Source organism: Crotalus tigris, unplaced genomic scaffold, assembly GCF_016545835.1.
Source record: "Crotalus tigris isolate CLP2741 ecotype Arizona unplaced genomic scaffold, ASM1654583v1 scf7180000024362.2655971311:6658466, whole genome shotgun sequence".
NCBI lineage: Eukaryota > Metazoa > Chordata > Lepidosauria > Squamata > Viperidae > Crotalus > Crotalus tigris.
In genome coordinates this window covers 383,356-402,141 of record NW_024100530.1, presented here as the reverse complement: position 1 = coordinate 402,141, position 18,786 = coordinate 383,356, and the positions used below count along the sequence as shown (strand labels likewise).

Below are 18,786 nucleotides of genomic sequence, written 5' to 3'. Positions count from 1 at the left end.
CTGATCTGTCCTTAGAAGGGGAGAAAAAAAGGATTTTGTTCTTGGCCGGGTAGTCTGTGTGCCACTTTTTAAAAATCTTTCATGAAACGATGCAGTTTTTAAAAAAATACTTCATTGACTCATTTCCTTTTGAAGGGCTACCGATCTGTTATTATCAGAACTAGCTGTAACTAAATTTTGAAAATGCCCTGCAATCAATCAAATATATTTATTTCTTATTTAAAATTTCTAATTGCCTTATATTTTAGAAATAGCTCGCTGCTTGAGCATATTACTATTATGGTTGGATGCACAGTCAGCCAGATATTTTTATTGGATTTGGCATTTTTATCCACCTATTGAGTTCTTCCCAAGGACCTAGGATAGGTAAATATTGTGTTTGATGGCATTAAAAGTATAGTTGCAGGATGTAAGTTAGAACAACTTAGTGCCTTTTGCAGTGCTGCCTTTTGCACTTGTCTGATAGTGATTTTATCAGTGCTGATGGTGTTCAAGTGGTGCTCTAGATATTTTGGGACTTCATGTAAGGTGCTTATTATTATTGGCACTATTTTTGCTTTCTTTTGGTGCAGTCATTCTACTTCTATTTGCAGGTCTTTCATTTTGTCTTTTTGTTCAATTTCTTCTTTTGTATTCTGCTGTCTCCAGGCACTGCCACATCCATTATCCAGACCTTTTTGTCTTTCTTATCAACAATTGTTAAGTCTGGGGTGTTGTATGGCAGGTTGCTTGTTTGTTTGAATTTTAAAGGTCCCAGAGCACTTTAGCTTCTTCATTTTCTATTACTTTGACTATTTTGTGGTCTCGCCAGTTCTTGCTTGCAGGCAAATGGTATTTCTTCAGTGCACCATTGTTGTTACTTTGCATGCCATTGTCTGCAATTATTCTGTGTGATCTTCTTGCAGCAACTAACTAGCGAGTCCCCTGTTTCTTTCAGCTTCTTTGCAGAGACAATTGTCATGGTTCCGACAGATGAAACTCTTCAAAGAACTTTGAAGCATTGTTTACCTTAAAGAATCTTTATTCAAGTTGCATGGCATCAACACATACATAGTCGAAGCCGAAATCTGAATTTTCCTCCCCTAAACACATAGTATCAAAGCACAATTCCCTCCTCTAATTAACAGTCATAAATCACATTCTCCAATTAGTTTGAAATGCAGACCTTCCCTCCAGTTCTTCTACCCCCCATTTCTTATCATTTCTTATTTCAAATAACCTTTAAAAACACTCTACTACGATGTTATTATGTCTAACTAATTCCCATGCACATTCTTCCTCCTCCCCCCCGTATAGTCTAATTCTAACTCTAAAAGAAACACATGAGTTAAGGGGAAATTGGCTGCATCTTCATATATTGTCAAAGCAAGAACATCTGATGTTAGCAGTGATGATAACAATGTTTGCTGTCTGTTGCTGGCATCTCAATTCTGGCTTTGTATGCATTTGTTCTTAAGGCTTGGTCTTGTGCAGCCAGAATTAGTCCCAGATGAAGTTGTGTAAAGGCCTTAAGGGGTCATAGCTGCCACCCATCATTTTGCAGGAGCTGTGAGTCCTGTAGAATCTCCAAGTTGCATCGCACCCTTGAATGGTGAAATGCCCCCCCTCATCCAAAGTTAGATATGAAATATCTTCAAATCTGGGAAGCCCCAAAAACTATAGCACTTGGTCTAGTTAGGACTGAGTTGGATTTAACTTTCTGAAAGGGAACCTAAGATGTGATTCAGGGATGTAAATATTTTTGGTTGTGAAATTTGTTTGGGACTATGTTTATAAAGTGGTGATCTCATTCTAGAGGGCCAGTCCAGGGATAGAAAAGGCATCATTCCTGAGTCCTGATAGACCCATGTTTAATCAAAGGAACCAAGAGTGCATTAATTCTTCTAGAACAGTGGTTCTTAACCTTTTTAATGCCGTGACCCCCAACCGGTCATAAGTCGAGGACTACTCAACTGGTTGTAAGTCGAGGACTATTCAACTGGTGCAGCACTGTTTGCAGAATGGAACTTTTGGCGGGCTCAGCAGGGCAGAGACAGCCTGGACAATTCCTACTGGCTTTTGAAAGCCAATAGAATTAGACTCTATTCAAGAGAGTCTATTCTATTGGCTTTCAAAAGCCAATAGAATAAAAGGGAGTAGCACAGCTAAGGAAGAGGGGGAAAAAAATGCCGGACTGCGTTGTTTGGCGACCCCCGTGAAATAGTCGTTCGACCCCAAATGGGGTCCCGACCCACAGGTTGAGAACCACTGTTCTAGAATTTCTAGCCATGCGGAAAACATGACAGACAAGCAATAACCTAGCCTTATTAGTGCTCTGTAGATGATGACCAACATCTTGAATTACATCCCAAAGCAAACTGGCAACCAATGTCAGTCATGAAGCAAAGATATCAGCTTTGAGTGTCTTTCTAGAGCAACCCCAAGAACAGCACATTGTTGTTGCAGTGCACAAGTCTGTGACTAGGACATGGGTGACAATCTGAAGGCCTTCCAATCCATGAAGGGGTTCAACTGGAGCACCAGATGGAGTTGTGCAAAGGCCCTCTTGATACATCTACCATTTATTCTTTGATTCCAATATATTATTATAGGGGCAAATCTCTGTCTTTCTCATTCTCTCACACCTACAACCATGCACACACACACATATGTACACTGAGGACATGATGCTTTTATATAAACCATATAGACAGATGAAAGTGTCAAAATATTTTTAAAAAAAAAAATGTTAAAGAGATTGTAGACAAAAGGGAAATATTTTAGAAGGAATCAAATTTGTGTTTGCTTTTATAATTTAACATCAATTCTACAATTATTAAAGGGACAATGAGTTTATCACTGTAAATAGTGAGTAGACATCTGGCTCTCCAAACAGTTTAAATTTCAGCCACAAGCAGCCTAGCCAGCATGGACAATGGTTACCATTGCTGAGTACTGTAATTCAGCAAAAATCAAGAAAACATTAATTCAGAAAGAACTAATAGGTCTTGGTCTGATGAAGCATGGTAATTAATATTTTTATGTAAAGTCCAATGGTTATATATTATACCAGTATATATTAAATTCAAGCAAATTATTATAAAATCCGATTGAAAGGATTTTTTTTAAAGAATCCTAGCAGTAAGAGCTGCATAACAATGGAAACAGGCACTTATCCAGGCAGAAAAGAGGCAACAATCTATCATAGAGTCTTTAACTTGAATTCATGCGTGAAGCAAAATGTTCTATGTAATGGTCAAAAAGGCCTCTTCCAAGGCTATGATTCGGTAAGGGAAAAAATGCAAAATATGGCCAATTTTTAATAATCTGTTGTACCATTATGTTCGCTTACATACTGGATTCCATATGTCAACAATGACATAAATCAACAATCATGTACCATGAACGCCAAGTGAATGTTGTAATTACTTCTCAACATAATTTTTCGGGGTCAACGGTTCAACTATGAAAAATGAGCACATTTACTTGACACAATCTATTTGGTACCTATAGTTTGACAGAATCAATAGTTCTACCAAACCATTTTGGATTGGCTGAGAATTAAAACAATCCTGGATGGATCCTGGTCTAATTTTATGGGGCAGGTGGGGAAAGGCTGATAAGTACTATCTTATCACTTTCCTCCTTGCCTGAGCATCGCCCAGTGTGATCTATTCTACCAAACTGCCTGACTTTGATCTTCCTGTCAACCACTAGTGCTACTGATATTCCAGAATAGCATGACCCATTAGTCCATCCCTTCTCTGGTCTTCTTAATATCTTCCCTTCTTTCCTGTTTTTCCCCGATGCACATCTCTAGAACAATTCCTATATGACTAATCCTACACTTTAGTTTGGTATGACTCAACTTTAGTTGAGTTAGATTCAAATATTCCCTCACCTGCATGGACAATAAAGCAAAGATTGACTTTCTATTTCATAATAGCCACTATCAGTTTTACAGAGGAAAAGAAAGATGAATTATTTTATTTTATTTATTAAATTTATACCCATCTAACTGTCCCAAGTGTCTGGAAAACTTTACGTCTAATTACATAATTTGACAATTTGAATTTTTTTTGCAATAACCTGCTCCTTGTATTTAAGCCACCAGCTCATTTTTTTTACAAGGTGTTTTCAACACGGAGCTTAGCTGTTCTCAGCTGACTTTGATATTGGGAATTTTATAAACATTAATGCTTAATCCATGAGCCATTCCAAATTAGCTATCAGAATTATAAAAATGGGCACCAGCTCTTTATCCATAAACTCTCTGCTTTATTCCTGTCAGATAGATAATTTAACAAAAAGCATGAAATATTTTGTAAATACAAATCACTGCTCATAATCCTCATCCCCCCCTCCTTCTGCCCTCAGTTTTTTGATTGGAGGATATTTGGATTGGCTTTAGATATTTCCTCCACTGGCAGAGAGAATATCCAGTGGGGGAGAATATATTGTTCTGGAAATCTCATTCTTTGCCCATGAAAGTCTTTCCAAGTATAGATCAAATTTTTTGGGTTACTACCAGGTGTGGTTTTCTTAAGTGACGGGGGATCTGCATTTTAAACACATCCGTTCCCACAAAGCCCCCTTGCATCAGCATAAATAGCATGAATTGTGTAGGTTATCATTATGGAAGACATGTCTGCAATATTGTTTTATACATAAATGTATCTTGCAATTGTACATGCACATTTATGTTGCCAGCCAACGTATCTCTAATATCATTAGAAGCACTCTCTTCTCCCCACAAGCTCTGAAATCTGCATTGTCCCCACCCTGTCCTTACTTAAACAAGTTCTTAAAACCCAGTTGCTCCAAACCTTGGGCTAGAGTGAATGGCAGAGCCCATAACAAGATGAGCGGTTTATTAGAAATAGTGTTATTTTTCCAGACCTGCTTTTTAATCCTTTGATTCTGTTTTTATATTGTTTGTAGCATCATGACTTAAATTGCGTACTGTCCAGTGTCATAGTGGGAAGCTTATCCTTTTTTTTACATCCCTCTTCCATTCTGTTGGAAGATTAATTTATACTTTTAATATCTTTTCATACAGGTTAGTTACTTTTTCTTACAGCCATCATTCTACTTTCACTTTAGTTTATTTACTTCACTTTCATGTATCTATATAGCTATTAGGCAGTGTTTCAGTCTTGTGAGATTTGTTACAACTTATTAGAAGCAGTATTAAATTAGAACAAGTCATTTTCTGTATAGTGAATTACCAGCCCAAGGCCTCATCTGTAAGTGTTACTCTTCTTCAATATGGTTGAGATTCTGGTTACTTGTTTAAAAATGAACTTATTTAAAAAGGATGCTTGAGCTCTGGAAGCACTTAAACTATCATTGGATAGTTTTGCACACAAATTATTTCCTAGCCTAATCCATCTTGGAAGATATTTTGGAATAAAATTGAGAGGGGAGGGAAAATAATTTTATAGTAGAGAAAAGATGAGGAATGAAATCAGACAGAGTTCCTTCACTACTGTATAATGCCAAATAGTTTGTTTCTTTTGAATTGGCCTAGCCTTTCAGCGGACTTTAATGCACACTTACATTCCTATAAAAGACAAAAGCCTTTCTCAATATGTGACTATCTTTCCCCCAGCACTGAAACAAGGAGGATAAATATGGGAACAACCCCACTTTTTTTTCTTTCAACAACCCTGTAATCCCTTGCATTGGGATGGAATTGAGGCAACTGAATGGAGCTGAGCATTTACTGGCCTGATGCCCTTCCTGATGTCTATATGAAGCTCACAGCAGATATTTTCTTTTTGCACCCAGAGAGACAAATATCTGCCACTAACTAAGATCAAACTCACAATGAGGTGTGAGCTCCATCACTAGGCCACCATGCCATTTATGGGAATAACCACAATGATTTACTGAAATTGCAATTTATTAATTTGTATGTGGTGGGAATATCGGGTTGGCTATCATTCTGAAGAATAAGTATGTTAAAGAAATTATGAATAAGAACTGATGACTGTATATTGCTACAAAGATGTACTTCATTTTGGGATATTACCTGCACAGAAGTATTGAAATACAGTACAGAAAGATCAAGATAAATACATAAGACAGATATACAAACCAATCTTTGCATTTGTTGGATGTATATACATATGCTCATTTTTGTGAGAAGAAATAGGTGTGTACATCCTTACCTTTTAAATGAGTCCATTATTAGCAATTTGTTCATCACTGCACCTTCAATCTCACCAAAAAAGTTTCCAGTCTGAAGCCAAAAGAAAATGCCCAGAAGTTTCAGATAAATGCAAATCAACACTGGTTACAATTTTATTCCTATAAAATGATCAGAAACTTTTTAACATCATAAAAATGAAATCCTGAAGTCCTTTGCTGTTGTAAAAATTGAACAGGGTTTAAATATCACAATGAATTATAAAGCTTACAAAATAATTCCTTGAGAGTTGTGAGAGTTTACATAATAGATTGCAGTTTATTGTGTAACATCTGATGCTGAACTCAAGCTTGTAAAGAAAATGCTCTAATCTTAACATAAACCCATTTGATTAAAGTTCTATTTCACAAAAGTATATATAGGGTTAGAAAGAAAATTCTAAACAAATAATAAAAAGTGTTTTCTTTAATAATTCCTACATGAGCCATTTAATGCTCTGCATTTTAGTCACACATATAAATATTTAGCTTTATATTATGAAATAAGCTATTTAGACTCTACTTATTACACTAAAAAGGAATTGACTAACAAAGATAAGTTTGAGATACGAAAACAAAGTCTTAAATTGTGAGTTTTCTGGTCAATCCCAAAGAGATTTGGCTAGGCTTTTCCCCTTGACATTCAAATCCCCCATATATGTAGCATATGTCGTTTTGCAGTATAGGAACAACCTTTGTTTGTTCCTTGAAGAAATAATCCCAGCATTTCTACAAGGAAAAAAGAATGTTGAATGTGTAGCGGGGCTGGCTGAAAGGCTTTGTGGGAGCCTGGCTGGAGAGAGGGAAGTGGGAAGCTCAGACAGCTGCTGCCGTTTGGGCGCGGCAGGTGTAGATATGGCGGAAGGAAAGAAAGGGGAAGGAGAAAGGGGAGTGTTATTGTCGGGGAGAGACCAGGTGAAGCCGAAGAGGAGTTTAAGTTTTTATGTGATTCTTTTCCTCGGAAATAGAGCGAAAGAGAGAGAGTGTGAGAAAGCAGAGTTTTATTGCTTTCTTTCGCAGGGGGATATATCGAGCGAAGGGAAGAGTGAGAGTGAGAAGAGGGAAAACTTGCTGGGGTTTTAAATTCAGGTTTTAACTAGAAAGGAAGGGGGGGATTTGGCATAGAGAGACCTGGGACTATGAGTGCCAACCGAAGAGAGAAGGAGAGGCTGGTCGCTACTGCTTCAGAGACCACTGGCCATCCGAACTTTGATCATTATCACCTGTGCAAGCTGTAAACATTGTGGGGAGCTGCCCTCATGGGGCGAGCTGTTGCTGTGGAGCACTGACTATCTTCGCTCATGTTTTCTATTGTTGCCTGGAGCCAGAGGGTCTCCCCCCCTGATTTTCAAAGCAGCTACTATAAGCCATTGACTATTATTGTCATGACTGCCAGAGGGTTGATAAACACTTCACACATTGACTGCCCTGGCTAAGGGCTGGTCATCTTTGTTCCTGTAACCTCTTTGATGACAAGAAACTGCCACCCCTTCACTCTGTGTGAGTACCCGCTAAAAAGGACATTCTATGGCTGCTGAGTGTAACTGAAAGGGTTGGTTAGGAGGGTCTGGGCTTTGGCTGCCTCTGAGGGGATTTTGCTACACATGAATTCTATGAAGTTTGCTTTAATGAAATATCGATATTGCTGTAAGTAATAGACTTGGCTTCAAATATGCACCTGGGAGTTTGCTGGCAAAGAAATTACAAGTGAGGCCCAAAACAGAAGAATTTTTCTGTTAAGAGCTCCCTTTTTATATCCAAATTATATGAGTGGGTAAAATTTGGTTCGAGCATTTGCATTTTATAGCTTGAACACATTCAGCTCTGAAGGCCTGTCTGAGAAATGAAGATTGGGGAGACCGGATGTCAGTTATCAAATAAGTCTAAACATGCCTCACTTTCAGAAGAACATAACCAAGTTACTAGAAAAAAGAAAAGTTATGCTTAAAATATACAAGGGTTATTAATCAACTTTAAGAGTTAACTTTCAACATAATATAGGTTAAATAATTTGAAACAAAGGGTATGATCAGTTTGTCCCATTATTAGGAAATATTAAAGTCTGTGGTTTGTTTATAATGAAACTGTGGAACAACTTTCTGTTTTACTTTAGCTAGATTATGTCCTAGAATTTTGTCTTCTACAGAAGTTAATTTGATCTGCTCAATTACTGTATATACAATACAACTAATTTTGTAGAGTATACAATTGTGCTGCTTTTTCAGTAACCCATGACAGAGGATGTTTATAGAATTCCCATAAAAGGGAAATGGAAGCAAATTCCATTATTTTTCAAGTTATAGTCCTGTTTCCATAGATTATATTCATAAGTGGAATTCAATGTAGTTTTTCCACTGACAGAACTTTTCAATTACAGAATCACCTTCATCAATGCTCAAACTCAGTTGAGTTATATAACTTTTTATTAATTTTGGAAAAACAGGATAAATTCAGTAGAGAAGAAGAAATAAGATATCTATTCATTAGTGTTTGATTGTCTGCATCTGAAAATATCTGATTACCCAATATATTTTTACTTACTATTCAAGAACCATTGTTTTATATGGCTCTGTTTACTTCAAAAAGATTAAATGTTACATTTATCATATTTAAAGTTATCATTGAGGAGATAGAAGCCATTATAGTATAAACATTGTTATGTAGTTAGCTGGAAGCTTGACACTAAAGAATCATCTGGTAACATCTGTTCTGGCTGTGACATTTTGTTGAATGGCTTACTGTAAATAGTTAGAAATGCTTATGCCTTTTAATAAAAATTGTTAGTCAGAAAAGGGGCTATCAGACTTCTGATATTTCACAAGTTTTATATAATTTTTATTGCTGAAAAACTTCAACTGAGGGCTGTATCAGGTTTGGCTAAAATCCAGATCATGTACTATCTTCTACTTTTACTTCCTTTTTTAATATTTTAATTAATCCTGTAAAATTCTATGCAATTATCAACTGCCATAACTTGCTCATATGTTCAAAATCTAAACACAAACATTTCTAAAATTTGGGCAAAAGGCTTTAAGATAAATCCATATTTAATATGTCTTCAGGCATGGTAGACATGTCTGAAGAAGGGGTTACATACAAAGTTTTATGAGTTTAAATGCAGAGCCATCCAATGAAAATACATTATTCCAGATCATCAAAAAGGGAATTATTTTAGACCCTCTGAAAAGAAAACTTCATGCTTTGGGGCAAGCCATCTTTTTAATATTCTTTTCATCTCATGCTAGTCATTATTTCTATATACCACTGGGAAAAGGCATCGCATAACATTGGATTTTTGAGAAGGCAAGAATCAGATTTCTACTTACCTGCGTGTAGTCTTCTGAAACTAATATAAATCCATTATTATCAATGAGATAACAGTTAATATTCTGTAAAGTCACAAAAATGTTTGTAAGTCTTTGATTTCAATATTGTATTTTTCAGTTAAGGAAGAAATAATATTCCTGTTTTGATTTTAAAAATAAAGCTGTAGTGCAGTAACTGAAGAAAACTTCTCTGAGATTCAAGAGTATATCAATGTAATGATCTTGGAAAAAGGAAACTGGAGAAATGTGACAAAGTGCAAGAGTAGAACACAGATATTATAGGATTTAATCCACTTGTTTCATGAAGAGGAAGGAAAACTGTGTACAAAGAAGCACATTTATGAGATAAAAAACTTTAGATACCAGTATGTACTAGAATATATATAAAAGGTTTCTGAAAAGAGCCAAAACTGTAACTTAAACAATAAATGCACTGTACTTCTACATTTTTCTAAACCAGGAAATGACAATTGATACTGAAATTCATAATTCTTTCACATATACTTTTAATTGGTGCATTTTAAATTTATACCGACAGATCAAAGTTTTTTCTCAAAAGATAGACATAAAGGTAGTTAACAGAATATTCACTTGAAAAACATGTATGTGTATGTGTGTGTGTGTGTGTGTGTATATATATATTGTCTGAAAAATCAGAATAAAAGTATCCTCTCAAACATTTTTCTTCCCAACATTCAGATTTGGAAGTTTGAATGAAAAGAACTTTATGTTAAAAATGCTACTCATTGAAAAGATATTGGCTGCCACATTAAAAGGCAGATTAGTTCTTCAGCAAGACTAAACAGTAAATCATTTCCTGAACTATGCCACTTCAGGTTTTGGTTAAATTGTGGTGGCATAGTTAAATATTTTTCCATCAAATACATATACACACAGTCAATAAAAATATCACATCAGGGGGAAGACTGGAGTAGATTATTTTTCAAACGTCAATGATTTTTTTACACTAAATATTTTCCTTTTGGAAACATTCAGATGTGATATAGCACAGTCCATATTTACTACATCCATAGTAAATAGACCTTAGTTTCGAACAAGCAAATACTCAAGGCTAATTCTCCATGTCATCTTCTAAAATTACACCTCAGTTTCATAATCATGCATCAGTCTACCCAGTAGATAGAATATCTTTTCTAAACAGACACTTATTTGTTTCATTTTAGTATAAATACATACTTTGCATAATTGTCTGCAGTTTCATTGCTAAGAAAAATTGGTTGTGCATGCAGGAAATATCTTGCCTACCTCATCATCACAGCTTATGGAACATCGGCCATCAAGGGATGTGCACTGCAGGATGAGAAGATGGGTAGCACTGAACACAGGTTTAGAATTTTCATCTTCTAAATGCAGAGAAATCTGTAACTTTTAGATACGATGTGGTGTGCAATAAAATGAATATTTTTTTGTGTTGGATTCATAAACCTTTATGGTAACAAGGATCAATTAATTCACTGTTGCAAAATAAGAAACTGAGTCAACCCAAAAGTGCTCTATATTTGAACGCAATGAATATCTCTCTGATCTAAAAATGTTTTCAGACATTTGGAAGAACTGTTGGAAATGAGAAATAAATCTGAGTCATACACATTTGGTGATTTGTGCACCAAATTTTGAGTGGGTTCTCTTGGCACTTGTGTTAAATTCAACTCAAAAAATAAATCCTGGCTCATTAGTCTGTTTAAACCTAACTTCATCATTAACTGGCAGAAAATGTTTTGGTAAATAAATTCCATCATGTAGCCACCATCATCAAAGGATGGAATTTATTTACCAAAACATATTCTGCCAGTTATATTTAACTTGCAGAAATAACAGATTTTGTCAGATGTTTTCCTGATTCTCTCCAACTTTATTGCTAGCCAGTGACACAAGGTTTTTAAATATTCAATAATAACATACCTGTCTACTGGCAGTCCAAAATTTCCTTTGGAAAAACTCCAGTTTCATCTGGATACCTACAGCTGATTGAAATGATGAACAATAGGTATTTTAAAAGTTGTTTTCATACAGATTTAAAAGTCCATTTTTTATAATCTGAAAAATGTAAAACAAGAGCATGTAACTATGCAATTCAACATCAAATAAAAGTGGACAACGAAGTGGGCACAAATAAACTTTAACAAATAGATTTTCGATCTGAGGGGGTCAGAAATGTAAGTAGGGATTTGGGTAGACACAAAGTTCTTTACCTGCTATTAAACATCTCTGATTGATTCATTCTAACCCCATTTGGGAACCTGGTTGGGATTCTTTAGAAAGTCTTTTATTAAGGAGCCCTAAATAATTCTATATTAATCCTAATGTCTCCAAATAGGAATCTAGATTTGCATAGCTCTGAGCAATACCTTGGAGTCAAGATTTGATCCTAAAGTGGTTTGTATTTCATTGCCTAAGAAAGGTCTTCACTATTTTCTACTATAACTCATGGATAAACCAAGAATTTTAGGCCCCAAGCTGCAGCTCCAAAACTGGATTGGTTTATCCATGTATTGCATCAGCAGTAACACTTTTTTTAAAGTATTATATATACTTGAGGACAAGCCAAATCAAAATACCATGAAAAATATGTCATCTGCAGATAAGCTAATTGTGAAAATGTAAAACAAAATATGAAAATGATGTCCTTCAGAATATATTCAAAAGGCATACAATTTTAAGTCAGCTTATCTGCAGGGGACAAGTTTTTCATAAAGTTTTGGTTAAAAATTCAAGGGTCAGCTTATTCTCAGCCTTGCTTATCTTCTTTAAGAACAGTAACTGAAGTATAAGTGGCCTAAGAAATAAAAATAGCAAAGCATTTTAATTATGTTTCTAATTATGTCAATTACTGTAGAAGAAACATTCCCTTTATGTGGGCTGGACTCTTATTTTATTGATACATCCATGTTGTTTCTCTGCAGAAAAGTGGAAGTGGTTTGTTCCCTTGAATTTTTAAAAACTGTCTTGCTCATAGTTGCTAGCAAGGATATTGCACAAATATATAAAGGGGTAGGTCTTCCATTAAACATTCATATCAGCCATCTTGCCCCTCGGTCTGCTCCACTGCAGGTGCTTCTGAGTCCTAGTAATGCTAAGCAGTCTCCCATCCAAGTACTAACTAGACCTGATCCTACTTAGCTTCCAAGCTTAGATAGGTTTCGGGAAGAACTATTACTTGCTGAGACTAACTAATGAGCTTATATAATTCTTTTGAAATAGTAACCCTGAAAAAAAGTTTAAAACCTGGATTGGGCTGTGCAAAACTGTTCATTAGAATGGGGTAAAATGAGAACTATTAGTTTCTTACTTTAACGATTGGTTTGGTGCTGTTTTAAATGGATTACCATATATTCCAGCGTATCGGGCGACCCGGCGTATAAGACGCGCCACGAGTTCGACGCCGGGTCACAAGACGATTGACGCCGAGTCGCAAGATGATCGACACTGAGTCACATGCCTAGAAAGTCATCTTATACGCCGGAAACTACCAGTATTTACAGTATATAAGACAATTGACGCCAAGTCGCATGCCTAGAAAGTCGTCTTATACGCCGGAAACTACGTTATTTCCGGCGTATAAGACAATCAATGCCGAGTCGCATGGCTAGAACTCATCTTATACACCAGAAACTACCTTATTTCTGGCGTATAAGACGAATTGGCATATAAGACGACCCCCGAGTTTGGAGGCTGTTTCGACGCTCTCAAAAGTCGTCTTATACGCCAGAATATACGGTATGTAGGAAATCAAATATCAGGTAGAATCTTTTAATCTGTTCCAGCTTGCTATTATTCAGGCAGAACACCTGTCATTTCAGTGGGAATTTTATTGGTTTAAAATAGCATGACTAGATTTATCTCTATTTTCCCAGGTGTGCAATCCACTAGATATCTTACACTTTTTGCACATTGGACACAGATATCATCAACTTAACTATAGTATTTGGGATGCAAAACTGAGACTGTGGACTCAAAACAATAGCATGATCAAATAAATGTTTTGTATGATATTTTGATGGTAGAAAATAGGGAAAAAAATTCCTCCCACATGAATTTCATTGGGTCAATGAATAGATTTGTTTTAGAGGAAGAGAATTAATTTTTAATTCAAGTAGCTACACTGGGATGTAGTACTAATCTTCTTTCAAATCTCAGAGATAAACATATATAAATTTTATATAGGAAACTGTATATAAAGAGTTGAAGTACTTGAATTGGTGTATTATTTTGTTCTCTACAGTAAATGTTTAGATGATATCATATTCTAAGGACTAGTCAAATATATTTCAATCTTTTTGAAGTCAGCATCTGAAGTAAATGGATGTCCCCAACACTCTGAAATCTAAAAAATAATGCATTATGAATTTATGTGTTCCTGCCTTTCTTCCAGGAATTTGAAATTCTTACAGAGGATTCTCCAGGCATTTTATTTCCTATAATAACAAACCTGTAAGGTAGATTAAGCTTAAGTGACTGGTCCAAAGCCACCTTGTCAGTTTCCAGGGCTGAGGGTGGACTGATTCCCTCCACTCCTAACCAATATTATAATCACCTCACCATCCTTATAACAAAATAAAATGAATCATCAAAATAGAGAGCTCTGAAGGATATTTTACAACAATTAAGCTGCCTTTAATGCAGTTTAGAAAGCAGAAGCCTGGTACAGTGACCCTTCAAGTTACTGGATCAGTTGGGGGACAGGGTGTCCGGTTCAAAGAATCTGTTAAATTACAGCATAGAGGATTTATTCAAGCCTATACATAAGAATCTGGTCAACTAAATTGGCACCAGGTAATGGTCAACTAAATTCAAGAGGGATTGGACTTGGACCGCTTGTGGAAACCCAACAACTCTAAACTGAGGATGCAATTAATTCTTCTCCCTCCCAGCTCTGTTTGCTCTTCTCCTACACAGAAGTACTTATTATTCTAGTGATCCACTAAACCAGGGAGTAAGGCATCCATAATTACAGCTTTACACAAATGATACAAAGACGCCATTTGCATATTTTACATCAAATGTCATTATACAGTTAATGTACACAACTGATAGAAAATAAAATAGCAATACTGTCCATAGTATCCAGACACCATTGCACTGAGGCCCCATTAAGTGAGGTTTCCTTATACAATTACAGCCCATTATTATAAAGCGCATATACACATTTATCTGAAAATAAGTTCCAAATTGGTCTGCAATACAGAGGGTTAAAACAAAAACAAAAAACACTCTCCCATGCATTTCCTCCTAATATTCTCATAAGGGAATCAGACAGTAGTTAAGCAGATAAATGCACATTTATTACAGTCACACACACAAACACAAATCAGTCACAGATATGGGCCCCACATCTTCTGTGTACAAAAATGAGGAAACATTTGTTCCTCTATTTTTAATAAGGATGCTGACATGCTGATATTTATGGAGGAGATTACCTGTTAAGAGATATACAGAGTAAATTCCTTAAAAGCAGCTTATCATTTGTTATCATTTTCCACTGTTAGGCATTTCTGTATTTAACATTTGTACAAAATATGTGGCATTTTCTAATCTCTGCAAAGGATAGTACAACTCTATTTTGTACAGTGATCTTTAGTGCTCAATATAAACATAAAGTACTTACTATATTGGCTGAGAGCCTGCTGGTCTGAAGTACTCTGCTCTTTCATTTTAAGCCATGTTAAAATACAAAGTCATTAATTAAATCCCAGAAAGATGTTGATGCAAACGGCAATGTTAGGATTTTCTTTTTTATAATCTGAATTCATTTTATGGCCTGTCAACATTTTTTTTAAGATTAAGGCAGTTGTATTTGTAATTAATTGCAGGTGTGCCAGGTAAGGTTCCATTGATGGCCATCATTAACTTCAGAAGTTATATAATAATCACCAGATCCCAGAAAAGCTCCTGATCTTGAAATTGCTTTTTACAGTATTTCCCTGAAGCATTAAGAACAGAGAAGCATAAGACCTCATCCTGGGCAATTGGTTAAAGGGGGTGGCTTCAACCATTTGGCGTCATCAACAAAAATGCAGTAGGTTGTGTGTTACTAAAGTGCATGTTTTTCGGCTTCTTTTTCAAATATTATTAATTTGGTATATTTGTACTAAAAAAAGGACCCTGTCTCCATAAATGAAGATCCAACCTCTTTCTGGATTGAGCAGAAAGATCTAAAAGAGGGTTCTAAATTCAGATAATGAACAGCTGGGAACTCTGATGCCAAGAAAACATGTCCCTTGGTTCTCTATTGCAGGGGTTCAAAGATAGGTTCCCTAAAACCCACCTTAAGTTTTTTGCACTTTCACCATTCACTGGAGTAAATTGTATAATTATAATATTACCAGTTTATGAATTCATACTTTCACAAACATTCCACAATATTTGTACTTACATTTTAGCCTCTTCGTTTATACCTTTATTTCCATAAATAGAGTCTATTTCATCTTTCCAATTTTCTTTGATTTAGAGTCACAACATAACTATTTTTCTTTCATTTCATTTATTAATTCATTACTCCTCCTATATTTGACATTGCAGTCTTCATTATAAGATCATAGAATGTAAAGGTTGGAAGAGATTATGGAGTTCATTAATCCAGCTCTCTACCTGGCACAGGAACCCACTGCTATGACATTTCTGCAAAATGGTCATTTAATCTTTGCTTAAACATTTTGAACCAAATAAAGCCATATCTTCCATAAGCAGTTGGAACATAATAGCTTTATTTAGTTCAAAATGTTTAGTTGAAGTTGAAAATGTTACCTGATGTTCTACTGAAATGTACAGCCTTGTCAATTAATAAGCTTTCTAGAACATTGATGGTTAATCTTTTGGGTTCAGCGTTTCAAAAATTTGGGAAGTGCTTAACTTGATTCTGCTGATGTGTTCTCTCTTCCCCAACAGAAGAGAAACAATCTTTTACATATTTATTTATAATTCAATGCACACAAACTCAAAAGCTGACATTAGACGATTGCTGAAAGTGTGCTCCTTTTGGAGACTGCCGTTACATATATCCATTGCCCTCGCCGCTTGAAAATGAGCTTCACTGTGCAAACAATCACCCTGTGGATTGGAAGACAACTGAACTGTGAAACTGTCTATCACATTTTACAGGTTGCTTTCTCTTTCATGTCATCACCAATCACAGTTCTGAAGATGACAGATCAGTGAAAAATGATGAGAATCCATTTTAAGCTTTGAGTGGTGCAGAATCACATATTTCTTACATTTGTATTAATTCAGTTTCTTTGGTAATTCAAACAAGGAGAATAGTTGTTGTCTGATGTTGATGAACACTGGCATGTCATCTAAAATATTATGACATGTCATCTATGACATGTGTGACATAGGCTTGTCACCACTGTTCTAGAACCACAAATCAACTACCTCTTCTACAAAGCAGTTTGTCAAATATGGCAAAGCAACTATGTTTCCACATAGTTGTCAAATATTAATTATCCCATCCCCACAAAAAGCAAGATTCTTCCCAGAAGTTTCAGTAAAACTTCCCAAATTTCACTGACAGAAAATACTTAAGATTTCAGAAATTTTACCCAGAGAACAATTTTCCTACATTATTGGATACCCTCACAGCCCAGAGATTGGCATTGTACTGTTTTCTAGATTGATTTATTCCCTCTCTGCAGAATTGGTCACCATCACTTGATTTATCTTTAGTGTAGAGGTTGAAATCCTTTCCTTTGTATAGTTTTTTTCCCAGTCTCCAAGGGTTATAGCAGGAAAAAAAAATGGAGCTTCATAAAAAAAATCATCATTGGGAAAATTCTAGAATCTATTCTGAAGCTTCAAAAAAGGGGTTTATTTTATAGGTATTCTTGTGGAAAACGAAAAGATTCTTACAAATTCCAGAGGGTTTTAGCAGAGAGATTTATTGCGCAGGTTCAGAAGCAATAGCAACTAGCAATTCTGAACCCCAAGGGCGGGTTCAGACTTCAGTTTTATACTTTCCTTTTCTCAGGAACAAAGGAATACACATTGAAATACACATTGTAATACATTAGGTTCATTTCTCACGGGTATACAATGGAGAGTTTGCTACATACATTGTATCCAAGTGCAATGCGCATTAGGTTAGTCACATACAGCACTATTCCAGTAATTATGCAGACACATCATTATTCTAGTGATTGTTCATTATTCCACATTAGTATGGTCCTTCTCCCCAACCTCCCCTAAGGATTTCCTATATTTGAACCAATTATTCTTCATTATCTTTAATGCAATGTAGGGTGGTTAGAATCTTTCACCTTCTTCTCCAGGAAGGCAATCAATCTACACTTAAAGCATATGTAACTCATAACATCTTCTAGGAAGAAAACAAAAGTATCCTCTACAAGAGCAGTTCTTTTCACTTCTATGTTCCATAAAGAAAGCAATACTAATAAACAACTCACCTCAGATCTCCTCTGCTTGGTGAGCTTGTTCTATGGAACATGACTTCTAGAGCTTTTCTGACACTGCTTGTACTAACCCAGTAAGAAGCAATCTGTAATGCCTTTTAAGATTCAAAAAGACCAGAAATCGATTACACATACACACACAAAAAAAAAAGATTAGGAGGGGATCTAGTACTGTAATTCCTATCTTTTGCTACCTTTAACTCAGCGGTTCTCAACCTATGGGTCGCGACTCCATTTGGGGTCGATCGACCATTTTACGGGGGTCGCAAAACAACGCGATCTGCCATTCCCCCCAGGGGGCGCCGCCGCGCATGCCCGCCGCACATGGGGGTGCCGCCGCGTGTGCCCGCTGCGCATGGGGGCGCCACCGCGCATGCCTGCCGCGCATGGGGGCGCCACCGCGCATGCCCGCCGTGCATGGGGGCGCGCCGCGCATCCTCACCACGCATGGGGGCACCACCGCACATGCGCACCACGCATGCGCACCGCGCATGGGGCACCGCCGCGTGTGGGGGCGCCGCCCGCATGCGCATCGCGCCGTGCATGGGGGCGCCTCCGTGTGACGGGGTTGCTGTCACACGAAGATTGAGAATCGCTGCTTTAACTGACTCAAAGATTTGATCTTCCTCATATACATAACTTTCCGATGCTCCATTTCTTGCTGTATCATAAAAGTACAAAACAGATATAAACAGAATTTTATTTTCTGACTGCAGAGTTGCTATATTTAAAGACACTGCATTGCAGAGAAAGTACATAATAATGTAGTAAAATCATGTTCTTGAGTTACAATTGTTGGCTTTTGAAATGGAGCTGTCTTAGACTGTGCTTACTGATTGTTGCAATAAAATCATCAAATCAATATT

At 36.4% G+C, this 18,786-nt stretch overlaps 1 protein-coding gene across 1 annotated transcript in view; it reads right to left on the bottom strand.

Annotated features, from left to right (window-relative positions):
- Positions 1-18,786, bottom strand: part of LOC120301001 (voltage-dependent calcium channel subunit alpha-2/delta-3) — a 405,499-nt gene that overhangs the window by 12,203 nt on the left and 374,510 nt on the right. Inside the window, exons 27-31 of the mRNA XM_039327628.1 lie at positions 15,121-15,159; positions 11,418-11,479; positions 10,761-10,805; positions 9,495-9,557; positions 6,153-6,223 (exon numbers count right to left, since the gene is read on the bottom strand). Of these exons, the coding sequence (XP_039183562.1) occupies positions 6,153-6,223; positions 9,495-9,557; positions 10,761-10,805; positions 11,418-11,479; positions 15,121-15,159 (280 nt within the window). The remainder of the gene's footprint in view (positions 1-6,152; positions 6,224-9,494; positions 9,558-10,760; positions 10,806-11,417; positions 11,480-15,120; positions 15,160-18,786) is intronic.